This window comes from Plecotus auritus (assembly GCF_963455305.1).
Source record: "Plecotus auritus genome assembly, chromosome: 5".
NCBI classification, from domain to species: Eukaryota; Metazoa; Chordata; class Mammalia; order Chiroptera; family Vespertilionidae; genus Plecotus; species Plecotus auritus.
The window spans coordinates 81944411-81969490 of NC_137776.1; the positions used below are offsets into that span (position 1 = coordinate 81944411).

Consider the following 25080-nt stretch of genomic DNA (forward strand, 5'->3'; position numbering starts at 1 on the left):
ACACACAACACACACACACACAACACATTCTCACACATACACAACATACACAACACACACACATATTCTCACTGTCTTTCTTACAATGCTCTCTTCCTCTTCCTTCACCTCCCTCTCTCCTTCCTCACACATTCACTCATTCATTCAAACAAAAGCACTGAATTTTATATACAATTTCAAAGTGTTTGCAGACAGCACAGAGGTGTGGGTGACCACCCCTCCTCCTGGACCCCATGTAGAACAGTCCCATTGAAAGCCAGAAATAGATTCCTCACCCCAAATATTGTACTTGGGACACACAGTAAAATGCCAAGATGATCTTGTTTGCTGTGGGGAAACCAATTTCACGGGTCAGGACCGTGTGATCCCCCATATCTGCAGAGTGCTGGCAGCCAGGGCCCCGGGGGCAGACCCACCACGCCACGGAGCGTGTTTCCCAGGCCCTGGGCACAGCGTGGAATCTGAGGAGGAGGAGCTGGCGTGTGGGGTGCCCCGGGCTCCCGGTCCCCGGGGCCCACTGTTGGCTCTGAGGTCACTTGCTCAGATGTTCTGACTCACAGAATCCTTGTTTTGTGTCTTCAGCCCTGTCCTGTTAACTCAGGAAAGCCACTAATGCCGTGTCTCCTTCTCCTAGTTTGATGCCGTCCTCGACGTCCTGTCATCGGCGATCGTCCTGTGGCGCTACAGCAACGCGGCTGCTGTGCACTCTGCCCACAGGGAGTACCTGTAAGTGGACTTCGCCTTCCTCCAGACTGCAGCGTCCATGCAAATGAAGGCCACGTAATGAGGCTTACCCTGCAGCTTTGGTCCCAGTGACAAGAATAAGGTCCCGATGTGCCTTAGAGAATGGCTGGCTGGTGTGATGTCAGCCATATGATGGGCCCCTTCTGGAGTGGTCAGAGCGATGGATGTCCCTTTATAATACTCTCTGCTTTTGAGTTTGGAGTGAACATTTGTGTGCTCATTTGTCTGTCCATCCATCCATGCATTTGTTAATCTGCCTGTCCTTCCATCCTCTTTCTCTTGTGTTATTGGATTCTTTGCTCCCTTGAATTTTCATGCTTTTGTCTTCTTTTCTGAGTACAATGAGTTCCCCAGGGTGACTTCCAGAAGATGTCTTGAGGGCATTATAATTTAGTCTACTTGTCTGCCTACCTGTCTTATCAGAGGATATTGCTTGCCTCAGTCTCCGTGTCCTGCGGGGGATAGTGTTGTCTTTGAGGGATTTGTGTTTGTGGCCATAAAACATGTGTCTTTTCCAGCTTCCATTTCTTCATCCCATTTGGAATCTTCAGGGTGACAACAGCACGGGTTCCAGAGTGAGCTTTCTTGGCTTTGAATCTCAGCTCCCCCACTTGTTATCTCTGTGACTGTGGGAAACTACTAATTGCTCTGTGCCTCGTTTCCTCATTCAGAAAAGCAGCAAAACAATAACTTCTTCATTAGGGTTATTGTGACAGCTATATGAGTGAGATATAATCATCATAGTATGGTACACACACACACACACACACCCCCACACATGCGCGCTTTAGAACAGTGCTTGGCATGTAGTTCAGTAAACCTTAACTGCCACGATTATTAATTATTAAGGGTTCTCCCCTGAGCCTGAGCCACCACTGGTCATTAGGGCAAGGTTTCTACCCCTCCTCAGCAGGTTTTGAGCAGCTGAGTACACAGGAAGGAATGAGGGCCCCTGGCTTGGTTTGTGGTGGCTCCCAGATGAAAGGTACTCTTGGTAGGGATGCTCTGTCAGACTCAAACATGCAAAGGTCGGGGTCCGAATGGTGGGTGCTGGGAGACTTGGAAAGTAATCATCTCACATTCCATGTGCCAAACAGGAAGCTTTGGAGAGATGACACCATGACTGATTCGTTAATGAGGATGAATTTTAGTTTAGTTCATTGTTGGCTTTAGGTAGAGCACAAAACTTCTTTTAAGTATTAAATACTTATGTTAATGTGTTTTAGCTTTTTCAACAAATATAATTAAAAGTTGTCAAATTTGTGATATCACAGATGACATTGCTTAGAGTAAGGTTAATTTTGAAAAAGGTGAGTCAATCTGTGGTTGAAAAAATTTAAGAAAACAATGGTAGTAAACTGATTTTGTAAAATTTCAAATGTTGATACCTTAAGGATCACAGTTGAACTAACACTGCTCTAGCCCAAGGAGCAGCTGTGTCCTCCCAGCTGTTGCTGACTGTCACTGAGGAAGACAGTGGGGACACGCTGGAGAGTGCAGAAGCCTGGAGATATGCTCAGATTGCAAGAGCTAGTCCCTGTCCTGTCAGAACATATTTCTTTGTTCTGTGGTTGCACCGTCCAAGACGGTAGCCACTAGTGGCCATTCTAGCACTTATTTGTGTCTCGTACTAAGGGGTGTTGTAAGTATAAAATATATACCACATTCCAAAGACGTAGAAAGAAGAAAGAATGTAAACATTTTAATAATTTTTAAAATATGGATTCTATTTTGATATAATTTCTCAACTTTTCTCATCTAACTTGCTTATTTTTAATCTGATTTGATTTATGCTAAAATCAGTTTCTTACCTATTAGTCATAAAGCTGCACATGGTTGTGGCTTTTCTATGGTGTTGGGATCTTGGTGACTGTTCGCCAGGTGTCCTGGAGTTTTTTCAAGATTAAGATTGATAACAAGAAATGTCTTTGGTTCCACTGTTTTAATGATCTCAAAGCTGGTACTATTTTTTTTTTTTAAGAGGAAGGAACCGCCAGGAAGTATTGTGTTTTTGTTTTTTTAATATGTTTTTATTGATTTCAGAAAGGGGAAGTCAGAGGGAGAGATAGAAACATCAATGATGAGAGAGAATCACTGATTGGGTGCCTCCTGCACACCCCCATGGGGGACTGAGCTCAAACCCAGGCATGTGCCCTGACCAGGAATTTAATCTTGACCTCTCAGTTCACAGGTCAATGTTAAACCAGTGAGCCACATAGCCAGGCCAATGCAGATATGTGTATCTATATTAATACTCCAAAGGCAAAAATGCACAGAGGAGTTGTTTTGATAATTTCCAGGTAATGGTTTATGTGATGATGCCAGGGAATTCATTCAGAGATTCTTAATCTAGGGATTGAAACGACACTCACAACCCTCTATTGTTGGCTTAGTTTAAAGTTTTAATCTCTGGCTCATTCCATGTGAATTAAAAATTCATGAAATCACTGCCAGCTGAGAAACTGATGTTTGCATAGAAATGAGCATGAATGAATCATGAGAGGCAGAGCTAGGAAAGCCACTGGGTTTCAGTTACTTGCTGGAGAATAATATTTGAGAGAATGGGGAAATACCCAACTGGTCCTTAGTTAATTCTTCTAATTTTTCCTACATCGACTCTAAGGTACAGAGTGAATATCAAGCTTGGCATTGCCAGTGCAGGGAGACTAGGACGCACCCTAGCCTTGCCACCTGCACACTGTGTGGGGTGGGTTGTTCTGTGCTCAGAGAAGACAGTGTGTCTTCAGCACCACCAAGTGGAGCCCACCCAACAGCTTTGTTCATTTTATGCTCTGTTACTGTGGTAAAACACAACGTTAAATTTAGCATCTTAAGCAAAGGGTACAGTTCAGTAGTGTTAATATGTTCACACTGTTGTGAACAGATCTCCAGAACCTTTTCATCTTATAAAACTAAAACCCTGTAATCATTACACAACTCCCTGTTACCCTTTTCCCATCCCTTGGCAACTACCATTCCACTCTGTTTCTAGGGATTTGACTACTCTGTGCACCTCTTATAGAGGAATCTTACAGTGTTTGTCTGTTAGTGACTGGCCTCTTTCACGTAGCATAATGTCCTCAAGGTTCACCCACATTGTAGCATGTGTCAGAATTTCTTTCTTTTTTAAGGCTATATAATATTCCACTGTATGTATGTACATAGCACATTTTGTCTATCCATTCATCTGTTGATAGACATTTGGGTTGTCTCCACTTCTGCTACTGTGAATAATACTGCTATGAACAAGGGTGTACCAGTATTTCTTCATGACCCTGCTTTCAATCCTTTCGGATATAGGCCCAGAAATGGGATTGCTGGGTCAAATGATAGTACTACTTTTCATTTTTTGAGGAACCTCTGTACTATTTTCTATAGCAGTTACTCCATTTTTTTTAGGGGAGGGTGTTATTTATTTTATGAAGTTCTCTATTTGATTGGTCACCTTCTTGTGGGGAATATGTGTGTGGAGAGGGCGGACCAGGTTTACCCAGGGTCAGGGTTTTCAACAGGTGAGTGAACTAGAGAGGGGCGAGGGAGGCAAGTGTATTTGTAAGGAAGGGATCCAAGAACGTGCCAGACTATTCAAGCTGGGAGGACAACGCAAGGTTAGTGAATAGTCACCATGGATTAGAAGTCTTGCTGATCTTGAATGATTTGAGAGTGGGATGCTAAAAACCAGGACTTCACAGGTGGCTCATTTGCTTGTGTGGACTTAGGCGGGGAATGGGTGGCTGAGGTGGGGTGAGGACAAAAGGCCAGGGACATGTGTGAGGCCAGGTGTTGGCTGGATGCTCCACGTGGGATTGAGGGGATGTTTGCAGAATTTAGGGAGGCGACAAAGGACATGAGGTAGGTGCTGATATCCTCAGTGAATGAAGGAGAGGGTCAGGGGTTTAGGGGCAACAACAGGAGGTGGAGTGGGTGGTTTAGTCTGCGGGTACCTGGGAGTGTTGAGGGAGAAAGCCAGAGAAACTGGTTTGGAATTCACTGGGAGGAAGATGGGCTCTGCAAATGTGCATGAGAGAGGCAACGAAGTGAGGGGAAGAGTTGGAAAGAGTCTGAGGGTGTGGAGACTGGGAGTAGCATGAAAGTGCTTGGGCACCACACAAGCGGACACAGGAATGGGAGTGTGGTTCTAAGGCAGAAGTGGTGGTGGTTGTCCTGGTGACAGGGGATTGCTGGGAGGACACTCAGAAGAATGAAGCACTATGTGTGCACTTACATTGTGATCTCCAAGGTTAATTCAGTGAGGAACATATGGGGCAAAACAGTGTTTAGGGTCTTATTTGTTTTAGTAAAAGAGATTTGCAACACTTATGTAGACAGAAAAAAATCCCTGTAGGGACACAAAGGAGACTGGCAGCAGGATCGCCTCTGGCAGGAGGTCTAGGGACGGATAATGGAGGCAGATGCTGCCTTTATAGCTTTCAGACCAGAGCTGACCAGTAGAGCTCTCTGGGGCAATGGGTCTGTCGTCTGCACTGTCCAGTGGGGTAGCCATTAGCCACAGGCGGCCACTGAGTACTTGACATGTGGCTGGAGTGTCTAAAGAACTGGATTTTTAACTTTATTTCATTTTAATTAATTTAAATAAAAAGATCACATGTGGCTGGTGGCTACCATATTGGACAGTGACTCTTTAGATAGCTTGATCATTTTTAATCTATTTAAAAAACCCAGATAAAGTTATTAATAAATCAAAGTCCAGGGAATTTGGAAATGTGAGAAAGATATTGAAGGAGGGAAGGAGTGACTAGAGGGGGAGGGTGTGGGAGAAATCAGTGTAGGAGGAACTTGGCAAGGCCCAATGATGCAGGGAATTTCACCCCGGTCTTCGGCATCCTCAGCCCTGGGTACTGTGTCAGGCCACAGGAAATACAGCCTCCTGCTGCCGTCAGCTGCAGAGGGCCATCTGGGTACTTGCCACAGAAGGTACAGATTGACACCCATTGGAGCCTCTGACATTTTACATATGATATCAGCACAGGTGGGAGGCCCCAGGTGGGCTCCCCAGTCCCAGCTGTCTCTCTCGCACGCCATCAGCTCACTGACACAGAGAGGTGGAGGCAGGCAGGCTGCTCACCTTTGCACGCTTCTAATTCTGCAGCACTGAGCAAAGACAGCCCGGGAGGTTGTTCTTGCTCCAAATGGACCTCCACATGGCGTGATGCTCAGCAGCACGGCTGAGAGCTCTGGAGGGGAGATTCTTAGAGAGGCATGAATCCTCTGTGTGTCTTCTCATGTGAAATAAATGGGCACACTGGTTCTCACCCAGGCCAGTATTTGCTCTGTTTTTTTTTTTTTTTTTTTTTTTTTTTTTTTTTTTTTTTTCCAATTTGCTGAGCCAAATGTTTGGCCTGAAAACTACCTGTCGACAGGGCAGCTTGATAGTCTTTTGATCACTGGTTTCAGTAGCAACCCTGCTGTGTTTGGAAACAGCTCCAGAAATGGACAAAGGAAAGGAACTGATGCCGTTAAGAAATGATGGATTGGGGATTTGCTTTTGGTACTGATCTAAGGAGACTGCAAAGGCAATGACTTATACCAAGAGCATATTAAAATAGTACCACGTCTCCCCTGTTCTCTTGGGATATTGGATGTGGCCCTAAATTGGGGGCTCTGGGAAAGAGAATTGCATTTCCTCCACATTTGTTAGTGCTGTTAGCTTGACAAAGCTTGGGAGTGTATTTTAGCTCAAGAGAAGCCCCTGAATGAGAATAAATAACTACAGTGGCCTCGATGAGAGATGAGAGCCAGTGTGGGCTTCCTTGGTCCCTGTTATGAGGTGAATTGTGTTCCCCAAAAAGATATGTTGAAGTTCTAATGCACGGTGTTTTCTCTGTCACAAGACCTCATCTGGGTAGCCATGTGGTGTCCTCCCTTTTCGCCTGTGAGTAGACCCATAAGGAATCCTGGGTGTTGGAGCAGCAGGGTTGGGTGAATACGTTTCGTGACACCAGGCTCAGGAAGCTCGACAGATCAGTCTGTGCAGCAGACGCTGTTCAGGTCTAGAAGGAACCATCTTTGAGACCAGGGCACTAGCTGAGATCCCTTTTCCCGGGGGCAGCACATTTTGAAGGAACTCATCCTATTTGTCTTCATAACCACCTTTTTTTTGTGTGTTTCCCTAGTTGACTAACCCCTTTTCTGTTTTATGAGCTGCTCCTCTAGTGATGTTCATACTACTGCCGTCAGCAGATGGAGGAAGCGTCCTGTGTTTGTTTGTTTGTTTTGTTTTTTTAAATTCTATATTTTCTAGTTCCTGTAGGTTCTGAACATGTGGCTGTGGATTTTACAGTTTGGCAGAAACTATGGCCCGGGGTCCGAGGGATTTTGAGATCGTGCTCTGGTCTCTGATAAGTTTTGATGTAACTCTTAGGTGAGTTCATCACTGATTTCTTACCATGCTTTGGGTCCCGTGCTAGGTACTGTTCATGTTCATCTCATTTAATCTTCAGAACAGTTCTATGAGATACAGGTGTCACTGTTCCAGTTTTACAGGAGAAGAAATGGAGGCTGAGAGGGAGAGTGACTTGCCCAGAGGTGTAGAACTGGGATTTATGCTGGTGATTTGCACCCAGCCCTGCTGGACCCCAAAGCCTGGTGTTGCCTTCATTTCCAGGCAGTGCTGTGTAGTCCTGCTGAGGTGGGGGAGCCCCGGGGATTCATGTGAGGCAATGGCAGTTGTGACTGTGAACTCAGAGTGAGGAGGAATTAGGAGGGAACAGCTGGGAACAGCCCCAGCCCTTAGCCAACCCCCCGAGGCCATCTCTCAACCTCACAGCCAGATGGAGGGGCCTGGTGAGTGGATCTCCTCTCGTTTTCCCTATAATGCAGAAAGCAGTCATTTTTTTAACCTGAGAGGCAGAAAAACTGTGTTTTAGGTCTGTTTCTGCTGCACATAATGTAACTACCCTCCACTTTCATTTCCTCATCTGTGAGGTTTAAATTAAACCTACTCTTTTACTTGCCTTGGAGGCAATCCAGGAAAGGATTAAAAGAGAACATGTTTTGAAGAGTTGAAAAGTGTGTGTGTATATGCATATGTATGTATATATGTACATACTATATATATATATGTGTGTGTGTGTGTGTATGTGTAACACACATATGCTCATAATTATATATAGAAGTAAATCTATAATATATTTACAGGTATAAAAAGGACACATACTGTTAAATACAATTAAATTAATTGTATTTAAATTCTTGTTTTTTATAATTTTTAATTTAGATTTTTTATTGAGTTAGATGAGAGAGAGAGAGAGAGAGAGTCATCGACTGGTTACCTCCCATACACGTCCCTACTAGGGATGGAACCTGCAACCTACACTGAGTGGCCAGATTATTATGATCTCTGAACGCATAATAATCTGGCCACTCAGTGTGTGTGTGTGTGTGTATACATATATATATATGTATATGTATATATATATGTGTGTGTATATATATATATATTAGAGGCCCGGTGCATGAATTTGTGCATGGGTGGGGTCCAGCCAGCCTGGCCAGGGGGAGGGGACATGGGCGGTTGGCCGGCCTGCCTGCTGGTTGAACTCCTGGTTGAGGGGACAATTTGAATATTAGCCTTTTATTATATAGGATATACACTGAGTGGCCAGATTATTATGCGTTCAGAGATCATAATAATCTGGCCACTCAGTGTAGGTATGTGCTTTGACTGGGAATCAAACCTGCCATTGTCCCATATGGGACAATGCTCCAACTAACCAAGCCACCCGGCTAGGGCAGTTTTTTTTTTATTTTTAATTTTATTGTAGTAGGAACACATAACATGAGACCCACCTTAACAGATTTTTAAGTGTACGTGCAGTGCTGTTTCTGTGGGCACAATGTTGTACATCAGGTCTTTCGAGCCTGTCCATCTTGTATGACTGAAAATTTATGCCCATTGAGGAGCAGCTTCCTATTTTCCCCTCCCCCTTTAACTTAAATGCTTACATACCAGCCACTAGAATGGAAAATCTCTGAGAGGACTCAGTGTATGTGCATGAAAGTGCTCCAAGATTTAAATGGCCGGGTTACCCACCCCTGCCCCAGCCACATAGCTTTCCTAGGGCAACTGGGAGAATAGACAAAGTTACTGTGTTACTCTCTGTGCTATTGTGTTTGTTGCTGCAAAGGGATCATTAAGTTGAATGCTATGCATACACTCACCAAAAATTGCTTCTTAGCATTTTTAGCCAAGAAATCTCTTGCTTGTTTTGTGCAAGTGTTTTCCGTGAGAAAACCTGTGTGCCAATGTTGTCAGTAGTGTGGAAGTCCCCTAAACAAACCATACACTGACCTTCCCTGCTGTTCATTCAGAGTTCAAATTCTCATCCTCTGCCAAGGTGAACCTGAGGCAGAGATCACTGGAAAATGGGTTATCAAAGGTGCAATTCTCCTAGGATACGATGCCATATGTTGGAGTCTGACATTGAGAACTCTCCCAAAATAGTAGCCGTGTGAAGGGTCTGTTGACAAGCCAGCTCGAGAGAACAGATGGGAGTTTGGAAGATGGCATATTTAGGCCCCTATATCTCAATATTCCCATCACCTCTGTTTTGAGTAGGCTCTTCTGCTGGCTCCCATGAAGACCAACCTGGCAAATAGCCACTCTTCCTCAGGGTCCGCTTGGCTGTTGGGGTTGACAGCTCAGGGAAGGTGGCGGTGGAGAGACTTCTTCCCTGCCTTTTCCAAACATAGTAAGGATCTATGGATCTGTAAATCTTGAGGGACTTCCATGAACCTGAGTTTCCTTCTTATTATGAATTCTCTATAGCCCGCATTTCTGGATGGTGAGAGATGATCTAGGCCAGTGGTCGGCAAACTCATAAGTCAACAGAGCCAAATATCAACAGTACAACGATTGAAATTTCTTTTGAGAGCCAAATTTTTTAAATTTCTTCTAATGCCACTTCTTCAAAATAGACTCGCCCAGGCCATGGTATTTTGTGGAAGAGCCACACTCAAGGGGCCAAAAAGCCGCATGTGGCTCGCAAGCCGCAGTTTGCTGACCACGGACCTAGGCATCTGGGTTCTAGTCAGGTACATATTCTGCCAACTTAGTGTGCATTTTATTTCATGTGTGAGAAGGTAAATTTTGTTCTGGAAAAGTCCAGTTTTACTGATCAGACTTCTATCAGGAGAGGCAGTTTTTAACACCTGGCTCTGATAGGTATTTGCTGACTCAACAGTGAGTTACTGAGCATCCACTGTGTGCCAGGTACTCTTCTGGCACTGGAAAACAAGAGAGATGCCGACTCCCGGCTCGTCCATCTAAAGGGAGTTTGGCAATAATGTAACTGCAGAGAGAAGTAAGAGCTGTGAAGGAAAACAGCCAGGGCAGCGTGACAGTGAGGAGGGGGCCTCCACAGCTGGGGGTCCAGGTCCCAGCACTGATACTCCGATGGGAGGAAGGAACCTGGTGAAAGCATTCCTGGGCAGAGGAATTGGTGCAAAGGCCCACATCAGCTTCATGTGTTTGAAGGTCAGAAAAATAGGTGCGCATGGCTGGACCCAGTTAGTGAGGGGGAAAGGGGAGCTGAAGCTGAGAGGCTTTGGGACTCTTGGGAGGAATTTTGATCATAAGAGCAGTAGGAAGCCATAGGCAAGTTATTAAGAGGGGTGTGTGTGGGTGGGGTGGGGGAGGGAGTGATCTGATTATATAATTAACGTTGGAGAGCTCAGGTGGTTCATCATGAGGGAATTTTGCTATTGTAAATGTATGTGTACCTATGTTTCTTTAAAAATGAAAACTGTTTTATCGATCTCATTGATTATAATTGTGGTGCATATTTGTAGAACAAGTACGTTTAGATTAATAGAAATTTTAAAGTGAAAGTGTTCTCTCATTTGTACTTGCTGTCATCCTTTCCTACCCACCCGTAAAGATAATCATATGAATAGTTTGGTGTATGTGCTTCCAGAATATTTTCTATGTAAATAAAACATAATACACGCCCACATGCTTTATACACACACATGACTAGGTGCCAATGAAAATAGGATCTTTCCATACATATTGTCTGGATCCTGCTTCTTTCTCCTAACACAAAACCAAGGTCATTTTAAATCTCCCATCTGTATCTAATCTGTTCATTTTAAGGGCCCCGTGGAGTTCTGTTATTGGCTCTGTGAGAATTCACGTCAGTCTCCTGTTAGGAAACCTGCGTTGCTCCAGCTTTGCTCTTTCAGGCTGTGATGCCATTCACTGCTTGTGCATGGGTCTCTGTGCACCGCTGTGTGATCCTCAGGCCCCGTGTGGGAAATACTGGGTGCTTTATTCTTTAATAAGAGACAACTGTGATTTTAAAGACCATTCATGCATCCTGGCCCCATTTGTATTCTGAATGAGGGTGAAAGCTGGTTTGTGGGCAAGAGGGTGCCTGCACAGGAGACCTGCTGCCCCGAGCGTGGTGGGGCTGTTGTCCGCCACTCATCTGTCATCTGGGTTGTTCAGGAGGTGGCCATTGTGATGGGAAGAACTGCCAGCCACACAGGCAGGGGGGAATGAGGAACACATGCAGGGATGGTAAGTTCACCTAGTTGATATGCGCAGCGAGCCGGCAGTATTCCCCAGCGCCCTTCACCGCGGGCACAGCTGCAGGTCGGTATGAGGTTGCTTTCCTGAATATCCTGGTTAACTAAAGCCAGGGACAGGCTTACAAACAATAGACTACACAAAGCTGGGTCTGCCTTTCCCGTCATTAACTTCGATTCTGCATTTCCAGAGATCCCATAGTTGGAAGCGGTGGCAAGCACATTCAGGCTCAAATACACGTTTCCTTATTATCGAATCTGTATGTTGCAAGTATCACACCCTCTTAAGAGCCCAGGAGCTGAAGGAGGAAATGGGCTGATGAAAGGTCTTGGGAGAAAGAGATGACTTTCTGTGTGTGTGTGTTATACCCAGTGCCTGGGACAGTCCAGGAGGGCGGGCCTGCGTGGGAGGAGTCGCACGGTACGAGGTGCTGGCTGTCTATTGTTTGGGCACGAGGCCCATCCACCCACCTCTATGGTTGGCACCGTCTGCTGCCTCCTTCTGCCCATTCATCCCCAGGGAAGTGGAAGCCTGCAAGAGAAACTCTGTGAGGATAGGTTTAGGATATTAGCCAAAGTGCATATTTTAGTGGCCTTCTAAAAGGGGGAATTTTAAATGGCAATGACGAACAAACATAAAACCCCCTCACTCTTTTCTCTCCATCAAAACCAGACTGTGATATGAGCTGGTCCATGTTGCTGGAATGGAGGCCAGACAGAATCAAGGCATAGCTGAAGAAACGTAGGAATGTTTATAACCCAGTTTCTCTGTGGACACTGGACTGTCTAGTATTTGATTGGCCCATTTCAAAGGAAGGGGGTGTGTGTACTGGAAGAAAACGCATTTGCACATTAGCTGCTTTCCAGAAATCGTTGTTTTGATTTATTCTCCTTCCAACTCCAGAGGGACTCAGGTTATTAGATTTAGAGCCAAAGAAGGCATATGTTATTGAGCTAAAGAAAAGGCCTTAAACTAGTAATCCAGGTTATTTTCTTACAGAATAAAAATGATATGGGTAGATTTATTAACAAAGACATTTTCTTTTTTTAATTTCACTGGGGCCCATTCCTGTTGGGAAGTCCGTCTTTTTCTCCCAAGGGCTTCGTAGAGCGCACACGAGGCGTCCGCGGTGACAGGTGAGCCATTTCCTGGGCATCTGAAGGAATAGGAGCATTTGCAGAATGAACTTAAAGGGGAAGGGCAGGTGCTGCCCCTCCTCCAGTGTCTTGTATGTCCCTTACTTTTGTGTGAGACCAGCCTTTCTTTTGGTTTGGGATTCCTATGCGGACAAGTGGGTTCCTAACCTGTGTGATGGTGATTTTCCTGGGAGGCCTGGCCTGGCCACTAGCCTGGCAGTGGCCTTGGAGCCCAGCACCCTCTCTCCCAGTGCAGGTCTTCCCTCCTGCATGTGTCCTGTAACCCTCACTGCTGGCCTCAGCGCTGCTTGGATATTGTAACTTATCTTTATGATTTTTGAAAATCAATTGCAAGAAACCCCATTTTTTTTTTACTTTTTATAATTGCAAAATCTCAAAGGATAAAATTAAAAATCACCCCTCAGCCCACCACCCAGAGAAAGTGGCTGACTTTCTCTCCATCTCCTTTATGCATATGCACAGGCTTATGGGCATTTTTACAAAATTGTGTGTGTTTGGTTGTACATCCTACTTTCTCCCCCACTTATCATTAAAAAACTCTTGATTTTTAAATTTGCTTTTTAATTAATTAATTTCATTGCTTGTTTTCACTGCTGTGTGTGAAGTGGCATTAGTGGATGTAGGAAGGAGCTAACCTGCGTAGAGAGTTTACTAATGACATAAAGGCTCCCATTGGGCAGGCGATCTGTCTGGTATAGTCATAGAGTGGATTTTAGTTCAGCTCCTCCCTGGGATAGCTATTTTATTTAAAATATTTACACATTTTGGGTGGTTTTATAAAGTTGCATCTGAAGTGCTAAATGCATTCGAAGTGTCCCTTCCCTTTTCTTCCATTAAGCGGGAAAACCACCTTCCTTCCACCCTGATGGCTTTGGGAAAGGCAGTATTCACTGTGGAGTGAGAGTTACCATGTTTTTTGACCTATTGCAGGCTGAGCAAATCTCGCTTAGAAATCCCACCAGCCGGAAGGGGCCATGCCTGGGGCATCCGGCCAAGCCCTCCAGCTCATTCTGTGTCCCCTTCAGAGCCCCCTTCCTCCAGCCTGAAGGAGAAGTTCGTTGTGTCTAAAATGCCTGCAGCAGTCCTGCCGCAGGCGCTCCTTCCTGTTGCCTCCTCCTTAGCCTCACTCCCCTTAAAGATGCATCCACCTTAGCTTTTTGGGTCCACGCACCCCTGCCCCTGTCTGGGAGAGGATTAGGGGAGCTGCCCCATGAGGTCTGGCCAGGTGCCAGGGGCAGGCTCTGCGGCAGTTTGCAAGTGGTGCCCATCTTGCTCTTAGGTGGTGGCAGTGCTGCCGAGCCTGCACCCCGTGTCCCCTGAGGACTTGTTAAAGCACAGGGCCCATCCCAGAAACCACCGAATCACGTGACTCACTGAGGCTGGACTTAAGGACCCGCCCCCTTCTTCACATTTTCCTGATTAATGGAGCCTTTATTCCTTTGAACCGGAGAAAAACCATTTATCCACACTGATCCTACTCCTGGAAGAAGCCACAAAATGACTAGAGTAATTCATCTCAAGATGAATTAAATATGAGCTCCTTTGCCTAAGGCAGAAGAAGGTGGCAGGATGGAGATGAAGCAGTAGGTGCCTGCGAAGTTGGGGGGTTTAGGGTGAGGCAAAGAAGTGCCCTAATAATTTTCTCTATAATGGGTTTTGAAAGGCACCAGTGATAGCTTTATTTCTAAGTGAAATGTTGCTCGTCCACATTTCCAATCATCTCTTGAGTCTTAACAAAAATTGGACACCACACCTCAGCTCCTTTTTGTTGAATGAAGTTTTTGGCATGTGACCTTTTAACAAGCTCATGAATAATTCTCTTCATTGACTGGCTGGTGATGTTTTTATTCTGAGATGTCCTAGCAGTTCAGGGATGGAACACACACTCCAACCCCCACCTACACCCACAGACAGGCTATTAAGTTAGTGAGGGGTGCAAATTGCATGTCTCTTACACAAAGCATGTTATTGGTTAATAAAATTACTGAGTACACACATGTCAGTCTTTATCCACAGACCCTGATTCTCTAATTTGGCGGAACCACCGCTGGCAGTAGTGGTGTGGGTAGATGTCTGGTTGTAATTACCCAGGGCCTCATTACGTACGCTGTCAGGAGCCCTGTCATTCTTTTCCATCCGTCAGGAAGCCCATGGCCTGGTCATTAGGAAGGGAATGGGCATTGCAAGGGCTGCTCATGGCATTTTTTTTCTACATCTGGGATTCAACCTTTCTTTTCCCTTTGTTTAAACAAAGCAGTCACAGGTTACTTTAATCCACAGTCATTGGGCAGACAAATTAGAGCAAACTGGGGTACTTGCAACAGTATGGCAAACTGTAGTAGGTCTCAGATAAGCCAGTAGGATAAGTATGGTGGGAATAATAAACAAATTTCCGCTTTATTATTCCCATAATTATTCGCCCCATGTGGCTAGCAGCCTGTTCCTACGAGGTTGATTCTGTTGTTGGTGAAATAAAGGCCACGGCTGGTAGTGTCTCTGTTAGATATGAGGCCTCCAACATGGCACAAATGGATTATTTGCAAATGTGCCTCCGAATTTCTGGTTGTGGGACTTTGGGGCCAAATGACACAATCCACGCAGCCTCAAAGCCCCTAGCATGCTGCCACTTTAGATACTGCTCATTTATGAGACTGGCCTGCTCAGGTGAATCTCCTGTCCTCCCGTGGGAACTGGCTTCCCGAGTAAAGGAAAGCAAACTCCAATGCTTTTCATCTCACTGATCAAATGAGCCGACATTTTGTTCTGGTTTGTTTTCTCTTCAGGGGAATGTGTCTGTTTTTGTGTAGCCCAGCTCTGGCCTCTGCAGGAAGCAAACCTGGCCGCTGGCCTCAGTAATGTGCTTGGACAAGCAGAGGGCATGGAAGTGCGGGGTCTGGTTCTCAGACCTCAGGGTGCTCTGAATCATCAGTGGAGCTCCTGCCGACTCCAAAGTCTGTGCCCATTCCCTCTAGACGTTTCCCACAGAACCCGAGTAGGGCTACGGGATGTCAGGTATACCAGATGCCTCAGATCATTTGGAGGAACAGACACAGCATGAGATAAGCTGGGTGATGAGTGGCCCAAGTGTGGGTCTCTGGTGATACAGGTGGGCTGGGTCCATAGCCCAGCTTGGCAGCCTTTAACACTTCTTCCTCCTCTCCTCTTCCTCCTCCTCCTCTCCTCCTCCTCCCCCTCCTCTTCCCCCTCCTCCTCCTCCTCCACCTCCTCCTCCTCCTCCTCCTCCTCCTCCTCTTCCTTCTCCTTCTCCTTAAATAGAATGCATTGGGGTGACATTGGTCAATATGAACATATACGTTTCAGGTGTGGATTTCTGTGTTATAAGATCTGTGTATTGCACAGTGTTTAAACACACTTCTTAAACCCTGTGAACCATGCTTTCCTCAACTGCTCAAGGCAGTTGAAAAGATCTGTCTCCTGGGACAGTTGTGAGGAGGAAACGGGACAAAGCGGGTGTTCGGCAGGCACAGCTGTTACTCGCTGGTCAAAAGGAGCAGCTCTGTCGCCTGATGTGTCTGCAATGTTGTTGTGATTGTTGGTGTGCTCTTCTCAAGTGAGGCTTCTGTTCCCCCTTGTGCAGCGTTATGGTCCTTTCTGTGAACCCATCACTGCTCTTTCGAAGCTGTTTCCCATCTGTCAGGCCAACACATGTCACCCAGTTTGGCCCTCTTGCTCTGTGGGTTGTCCCAGTTGATGAACACGGGAACCTGATGCCTATTCTCTGGGCACCACCAAGAGAAAGGCACATGCTGAAATGACTTGAAGCATTGGTGTGGCTGACACTTGGGGCCTGGTCATTCTTTGTTGTGGGGACGGTCCCACGCCTTGGAGGGTGTTTACCAGCATCCCTGGTCTCTACCCACTAGGTGCCAGCAGCACTTTCCAAAGTTGTGACAATAGAAACAACCTCCAGACATTGCCCAATGTGCCCTTGTCCACCGAACAGAGGGCAGAATCACCCCGGCCGAGAACCACTGATGCAGAGTCACCCCTGCAACTTCACAGAAGTTCCTAAGCCTCTTGCTTCCTAAGACACCTGGAGAGATTTGTGGAAATAAACCAAAACTCATAGGCACCACTTACCTGTGCAGCTGCAGACTGTAGGGGCAGAAGCGTCAAGGGGCAGCTCATCCTCCGAGTTTTTCGAGCCTCACAGGTGGTTCTGATGAGCAGCCAGTTTGGGGACCAAGGGGTGTACCAGGAGGTCACTTTGCCAGGGCCTCTGGGTGGACTTGCATGACAGGCTTATTCTACAGAGGGGCTTTCTCTCTGCCCTCACGGGGCACAGGGTTAGTAATGGGAAGGTGAGGTTGCAGGTGAGGAGGGATTTTGGACTTTTATTGGGTGAGTTGTAGGCCCCCTCTCACAGGACCATGGGAGTGTGGTCCAAAACAGAGGAGTTTTGTGTGTTGGGGTCAGTTCATTGTCCAAATAGCTCACTTTTTTAAAAAAAACCTTTGTGCCAGCTACCATGCTAATGAGCTCTGTTTGTGAATTAGCGCGCAGCAGATGTGCCATTAGGTAGATGCTGAGACCGCGTCAGAGAGAGGTGAGATAGCTGTCCGAGGTCACACTGCTGCTAGTGCTGGAGCCCAAGCATTGAGCACGGCTCCCTACTGCCTCTCTTCACAGCAAGAGTGAGACTCAGTCAGAGCTTTCACTGTGGTTGCCAGCAAGCAGGGCATCATCCTAGACTTCACAGAAACTGGTATGATCATTCCTAATTAGAGGAGTCTGCATCCTTAATTAACAAACAGACATATCAGTCATCGGTTTGATTCTCTATTTGGGGAATGTGTGGGTGGGTCAAACACAGAGGGACAGGTTGTCTTATAAAAAAGCCCCCCCCCCCCAACCTGCTTCTCTAAGGCGGTAGTACATACAGTTAGATAAATTATAACAAGGTTTTCCTCCTCTGTCATCTCCCTCACCTTTACATTGGCATGGAAGTGTGGTTTCCAAGTGAATATGTCAAGAGATGGATCGGTGATGTGAACTGTCTTTGTCTCCACTTTGTGCCCCTAAACAAGTGTCCCGCCTGCCACGTGGTACATAGTTGTCCACACCTGCCTCCCTCCCCGCAGTGGCCTCTCCCCTGCAGACATGTCCATGATTTAAAGGATGTTCTCGTTGCTCTCCTTCTCGCCTTCTGATTGCGCTTCTCAGGTGGCTGAGCGCGTGGGTCCTCCCTCCATGGGACAGAGCAGCCGTGGGAGGACTGCTGGCCAGTCCCGCGCTCCTCCGGCCTCAGGATGCCCATGTCTCTTTCTGCCCCAAGCTTGTCGCTGCCCCCCGGTCCATCATCCTGATACAGGAAATACAGCGGTGCACTCTGTGCTCCTGTGAGGAAGGCACGGCTTAGCACTGACTTCCCAGGCCTCCGCTATGGACTGGACCGGATTTTAAAGGCTGCCCCCTAAAGGAGGGCAAAGCAACGGGTTTCAGAGACAAATATGTAATCATTTGAAGGAGGGAAGACTCACTTTCTTTGTTTCTCTAATCCCATTTATTTGGTGGGGTTTATTCATAGTCTTGCTTTTAGACCTGTGAGTTTCTGAAGGGTAATAGGGAATTATAGGCTCCTACAACAGTCGTGCCTGCTTTGGTTGGACATTTGAGCCTCAGAGAATGGCCCAATTCTGGGAGCTCTGGGCTGATTAAATCCTCAAAACCGGGAGCCTGTGGGAACTCCTGTCCTGGGTCTGCATTTGGTTTGTTCACATGGATGTTTGTGGTCAGACTGAGTTTATCTCCAAGTATCTTGTTTTTCTTTTGACAACACACCATGACTGTTCCTCCTTTAGGTTCTCCTGGAAGTCCCCTCCCCTGCCTGGGACTGGGATCCAGGAGTAATCCCAGGAAGCAGGAGCGAGGGAAAGAGGAGAGTTAGACATGAGGGAGAAAAGGCCCCCACAGGCATCATACTGTGGTCACTTCCGTAGTCGGGCTCCATTCTGCCCCTGCCTCTGCGAGTGCACCACCCCACCCCCTGGGCACTGAGCTGGGACTGGATCAGAGAGCACGGGGCCATCCACTGGGCAGCAACTGCAATCGGAGCCAGCCTGGGGCATGTGGTGTGACTCCAAAGACATCTGAGACCCCTCCTTGCCCCTGCGGTCGTTGAGGTGACCCCAGTGGTTAAGAAATGCCCCCCACCGCGTGCTGATGCAGAGATGCCCTTGGATCTATTCAGACTCCAGCAAGTTACATGTAGGTTTCCTAATTTCTTGGTTCCGACAATGGGCTGGATGTAACGATGCGCCCGCGCTGGCGTCTCTCTCTTATGATGTGGGATTGTCGACTGGGAACACAGCAAAGGTCTGTTTATAAGCACATCTGTATTTCGCAGGGAAGCCTTCGCATTTTGCAGGTCTACTAAGAGCTATCACTGTCATTTAAAGTTCTAGAATTTTTAGGAACTAGTTCTTGCAGGTGAAGGCTTTTAGGATTAATCATTAATGTGCATTTACCAAGTTATAATACCATGTGACTACACTGTATTAATACTCTGCAAATAATTTAAAACCATTATTCTGTTTAGAAAGCTAGTTGCCTAACTCACTGGATGAATAACATTTTTTCTTTTAAAATTCTTTCTGTAGTCTCTGTTTTTTATCTCTTCCTCTGGGAAATGTCACTCTTTAAAATAGTAGTGTGTGTAGGTCACAGAGAAGTTACAGAAATAAGTAAAATTCAGCCAAAAACATGGTGAATCTTTCTTGCCCTCTGACAGCTTTGTAGTACTATATGAAAGGAAGCCCATGATTTGTACATTGCTCAGTGAGAAATCCTATATTATTCCTAACTTGCAGTAGGTAAACAATGCTTACTATTCAGTCCTTACATTTTGGTTATGTAAATAAATCTGTGCTGTCAACCTGTTGATTTGAAATAAAAATGTTTAATGAGCCAGAAATCCCACTGCTACATTTAGACTAGAATTTTAGCATATCTGGACCTTGGTAATTAAGTCAAATTTGCTAATTTTAAGCATGAGGAAACTGAGGCTTAGAGAGGTCTTACGAGTTCCCTATTCTTCCCAATTTAATGATAAGAATAGACCTAGAATCCAGGACTCCTGGTCCCACCCCAACTCCAGAAAAATTTTTTGTGTTAAAATTCACAGAACACCCAGATAAAGAAACTTCTAGCTTGTCTCTGTTTCAAGGCTCAGATTTGGATTTGAGCCCCAACTCATCTACTGATTGGCTTTATAACCCTGAGCAGGTCACGGACTTTTCTGAGGCCTTCCCTAGCTCGATCCCTTTCCCAGAATTCCCATCTCTCAGCCCTCCTCCCTTGCCAGGTGGTAGCACCCATGAGAAGTCCCTGAGCAGTCCGGGAAAGGTCTCTGCAAGCCACAAACCCTTACCAACAGGCTACGAGGTGTTTGCCCCCAAGAATCCACATCCCTAGGACTTGGCCCTGAGACTCTGCCTCAGGTGGGGCATGACTGATGGCCTCTACCAAAAGTCCCAGTTCCAGAAGAAAAAGCAACAAGATTAAATTAGGGGTATTATCTTTAGTACTTTATATAAACTTAGTAGTCTGTTAATGACCTGCAGCATTTTTTCCACCATCTTATTTATGTTCATGATAATTTTGAAAGGGAAGTAGCATTTTCATCCTTCTCATTTTACTTACAAGTGAACTGAGTCTTGGAAAAGGAGACAAGAACAGTTGAGTGTGGGTGGAAGCTGACCATATTGCTCTAGCAACAGTGCTGCACCCACCAAAGGGCACGCCCCACACACTGTGCCCCCTCCCCGGGCGGGACCTACAGTAGATGCTCAGTTAAAACCTGATTCATTTGTGCCCTCAAGTGTGAGACTTGACAGAGACCAATGTTTGATACCTTACGGGGATACGATCAAAGGAAATGTCAAGAGTGATGTAGCCGAAGAAGGCATTTTTAGAAAGTTTCATTCCATTAGAAAAGTATAACATGCAGAAAAGCAGAAGGAAAGAAGTTCATCTTCGCACCATTGTTAGTTTTGTGTATTTCCTGCCAAAAATGTCTCCCTGGGTTTGGATTTGTTTTTACATATTTTTAATCTGTGTACACCATTTTATATCCTGCTTCTTCACTTACTATGTTCTTTCTGACACTTTTATGTCATTGACAAAAGCAATTTTAAATTGCATCCTGTAGTCTACTGAATTGATATGTCACAGTTACTTCAACACTCCTTTTGTGGCACATTTAACTTCCCCACTTTTAAGTATAATTAATGCTGCTGTGAACATTCTTCTGCAAATAGCTTTTTCTTTGGGGATAGATTCCCAGAAGTGGATCAAAGAGAATGAACAATTTAAGCCAATTACTTTAAAGACTGTCATCAAGCAGGTTAGAGACACTGGAGGATAGGTTACCAAGGAAATGACAGAGGGTTTCTTTAGCGATGGGAGGAAAGAAAAGAGTCAATTAAGCAAGTCATGCCAACAAGCGTGTCCTGAAGGTGCAGGGCTTTTCATTTCCCACGGAGCCAGGCAGTGGGTTGGTGCCTGATGCCTCCAACACGGGTGGGAGTTCCAGAGATCACAGGAGGATCTGTTCTTGTATATATTTTTGATTCAATAAGAATATTTATTCCAGGAGTGGCTTCCTGTATGTATCTTTGACATTGGGGTTGCCTGATTTTCTGGATGGACTAAAACTGAGCGATTCCTCTTTTCCATAATAACACTGCCATCAGACAGGTGTTCCACAGCGGTCCTCAAACAGGCAGCCCCCTGTTCTAGTTCTAGGTGCTGCTTTTGTGAGACAGCCTTCAGCTGCCACTGCCCTGGGAGGGGGCACAGTGTGTGGGGCGTGCCCTTTGGTGGGTGTTTTTCTTCTAAGAACCTTGTATCTTGGATTCAAAGTCCAGGGGAAGAATATCCCATCAGCCCAAGTGAGGCAAGAAAGATGAATTAAGGCTCATTATCAATGAAAGGGGGAGTGGATGTAGGTCAGGCCCAGATGTTCATGACAGACATTGAGTCAGCTGTTGAAATACAAATCTAATCGTCTTACTGCATCATTGTCCAAGCTGTCAGGGGCTCTGCATGGTTCTCCTAAGAAAGTTTTACAACTTAGCACATGGGGCGCTCAGGATTGGCCCTTGCCCACCTTTCTCCCCAGCTTCCCAGAACCTTCACTCCAGCCTTTCGAAGGCACTTGAGATTTCTTACAATCACCTTGTCCCCTCCCAAGGCTTTAAGTACACTCTGTGTGCCAGTGACTCCCAATTTATGTCCCCGCTTGAACTTTTCTCTGAAGCTAAACTCCTGTCTCTAACCACCTTCTCAAGCAAACATCTGCCTCAGAGCAGGTTTCAACCCCATATACCTGCGTGATTTGTTCCCTAGAATGGTGGCTGGTATACGGTAGGTTTGCAGTGAAAATGTGCTGAAAGAATGAATTCTGATAGGCCTTTGGACACGGTTTCCCTTTCCCTTCACTCCTCCTTACCCACCTTATTTATTTTGGTTCTTTCAAAGTCACTCAAATCTCAACTTCTCTAGAAGATTCCAGTATCATTTCTTTTTTAAAGATACATTTTTTTAAAAATTGATTTCAGAGAGGAAGGGAGAGAGAAAGAGAGAGAGGGGCATCAATGATGAGAGAGAATCATTGATTGGCTGCCTCCTGCACATTCCCTACTGGGGATCAAGCCCACAACCTAGGCATGTGCCCTGTCTGGGAATCAAACCATGACCTCCTGGTTCATATGTTGATGCTCAAACACTGAACCACACCATCCAGACTATAGTGTGATTTCAATGCCCCTTTCTCTAATTTGAAGGAAAGGACTGTTTGGTATTTGTCATAGTATCTATGACATAGCAGGTTTATTGGTATCTGGAGGACCCTCAGTAAAGCTCCCTCAATGTCCACATTGATGTAATGTTTCTTTAACAGGTAGTACATATACATTGTTTTAAAAAATACAAAAAGCATGACAAGGCATGGAGGGAAAAGTGAGTCTCTGTTCCCCAAGTGTTTTCTGCAGAGGCCGATATCACTCTTTTGGGGTATCTGCCTGAATATATTCTACACATAGACAAGCGGTTATACATCCAGTAGATATTTAAGGAAAAACCCAAATTGATGCACAGATAATTGACCTGGCATTGAAAATGCTTTGAATAACCAGTTTGCTAAAATAGTAAGATTTCTGAGTGTTCTTATTCTCCTGAGAAAGATGTTTACCCTGAAACTTGTTCTAAAATCTTTGCAAGACCCACTAGTCCACTTCTTACTTCACTCGGTTGAAAGTAGTGAGAGCAAACCTGCCTGGGATCTCACAGGAATGGAGAAAGCATCCCTCTGTCCCCATCTCCATGTCTCCTGCCCTATGCTAGCATCCGGGACCATTGCCAGAACAGCCAGAGCGATCCTGTCGTTTCTTTGCTCAGTCCTTCGTTGCTTTCCCATCCTATTCAGAATGAAAGCTCAAGTACCTAGTGTGACCTTAAGTTCCCGCATGGCCACTGCGTGCCAGCCACGCTGGCCTCATCCCTGATGACTGGCTATGTGGGGTTCCCTGCTGTGAGGCAGCCTTGGCACTTTGTTCCTTTGTCATGTGCTGCTCTCCAGGTAGCACTCAGCCCACCCTCCCATCTCTTAGGTCTTTGGACAAATGTCCCCTGGTTAGCAGTGTGATTACTGTATATAAAATTACACTCTGGGAGGAAGACAAAATGGCAGTGGAATAGACGGACGTGTTCTGAGCCTTGTTCCGGAGCTAATAGAGTGAGCGGCGAAAACTAGTAGAATTCAGCCCGAATTGGCGAAGGAGATGCAGCTGGTGAGACAGTTTGCAGCCGGGAAGGAAAGAGGTCCCCTGGATAAAGGTGAAATCAAGGATCTAGGCAAGAGAGTCTGCCGGACCTCTGTGCCCAAAGGGTCAGGGAGAAACTACAGGGCGCCAAGCCTCATCCCTGAGGAAAGGCAAAGTGTCTGACTGTGAAAAAAGGATCCACGGGACTGCGGGAGGTAAGGAATTTTGGACCTTGGAGTCTGGATTTTGGATCTGAGCTCAGAGGCAGCCCTGAAGGGCTGGCCGGACCGTGCAGTGCCGGCAAGAGAGGAGCTTGCTGGGACGCAGTCCCTCCTCGCGCTGGGGCCTGTGCCTTTCTCCACTGAACCTAGTTCATAGGATCTTTCGGATACAGACACTTACCCGTGGCTGAGGTGCGGGAGAAGGTATGGAGTTGTGGAATCTGGGGAGAGTAGGTGGCAGTCCAGGAGAGGTGGTAGCAAGTCTGGTGCTGAGTCATACCTGAGTCACCATTTTCTCCTGAGAGATAGCCCCTCCCTCCAGTCTCTAGGCAGCCAATATAGCCACACCCAGATCCCACCCTGAATAATACAAAGGAATCTGAATACTCCCTGAGGTCGTAGGAATTGGCCTAAAGAGAAAACTTTAGCCCCAGCAACCGGAAACTGAGAAACAGTACAGTACGGATGACTGGAATCATAAGCCAGCCTAAGGAATGACACTTCACTTTTATTTTTATTTTTTTTTATAGTCCTTTTTTTTTTCTTCTTTTCTATGTTTTCCTGTTTTTGTTTGTTGCTTTATTTTCTATTTCTTTTTGCATTATTTTCCCATCACTATTTTCTATTTTTAATTTTTATACTATTTTTGAAATACATTTTTTTAATTTTTTGTAAATTTATTATTTTTTTTCTCATTCTCATCCACTTATTCCCTTTCTACTTCCTCAATACTAAATTGAGGTCCTACCCATATTCAGCCAATTCTTAATCTTATTTTCACTATATAAGCTCAGCCTCTACAGATACTGCCCCAGTCCTCTTTGCTGGGTGTGTGGTGTTTGTATTTGTTTTTTTGTTTTTTGTTTTGTGTTGTTTTTTTTTTTGTTTATCCATTGGTTCTGTGGTGTCTTACCCCCAGATACATATATATATATATTCTCCTTTTTATTCCGTTGTCTTTTATCCCTTATCTTTTTCTCTCTCTTCGACAGCATTTGTGCTCTCTTTTCTCTGCCCTAACTCTCTTTGCTCAGGTGGTCACTTATATTGGGGTTATTGGTGTCGTGTGTACATTTGTGCTTAGTTCCCTCTGTGTTGTGTCTTGTTGAGGTGAATTTTATCCTGTCTGGCCAAGGGGCTTGAGAGCAAGCCACATAACCAGACACCTGGAGAGGAAACTCCATCCACGAATGGGTCAGTAACACCCCAGACCCAACTATAGAGGCAGGAAGAATGCGGCAGTGAGGGAAAGAGCATGAGTGAGTGAGGGAGTAAAAGAGGAGCGTGTGGTTAGGTGGGGTGTGTGTGTGGCGGGGGGGGGGGGGTGTGAGAGTGAGTGAGGCACAGTTAGATCCCACAGGATCTTCAGGGGCAGGCTAATCAGGCTTGCCTAACTAGGCAGCTTCTGCTACCATTGCAAACAGTACCGGGAGGCCAGCTTGTCCTTAGAGGCCTAGCCTTTTTGAAGGGGAGAGCTGCTGTAACTGGGTTCCCAGCCTCAACTCCACCCAGAGTGCCCTAAGATAACACCTGGGACTCTACAGCCACCCCTGCCAGGAACATGCTACCTAGGTTGTGATCCCATGGTCAACGAGGCTCCAGCCACCCTGGGCACAGGCTCCTGT

General features: G+C 45.9%; 1 protein-coding gene across 2 annotated transcripts in view; it reads left to right on the top strand.

Moving 5' to 3' along the window:
• The window catches only part of TMEM163 (transmembrane protein 163), a 241435-nt gene that overhangs the window by 155902 nt on the left and 60453 nt on the right, over positions 1-25080 (top strand). For both annotated transcript variants that reach the window (XR_013960687.1, XM_080670059.1), the window contains exon 4: positions 635-726. Coding sequence is in view for 1 of the 2 variants with exons in the window: in XM_080670059.1 (XP_080526185.1) it covers positions 635-726 (92 nt within the window). In the remaining variant the exon portion in view is untranslated. The remainder of the gene's footprint in view (positions 1-634; positions 727-25080) is intronic.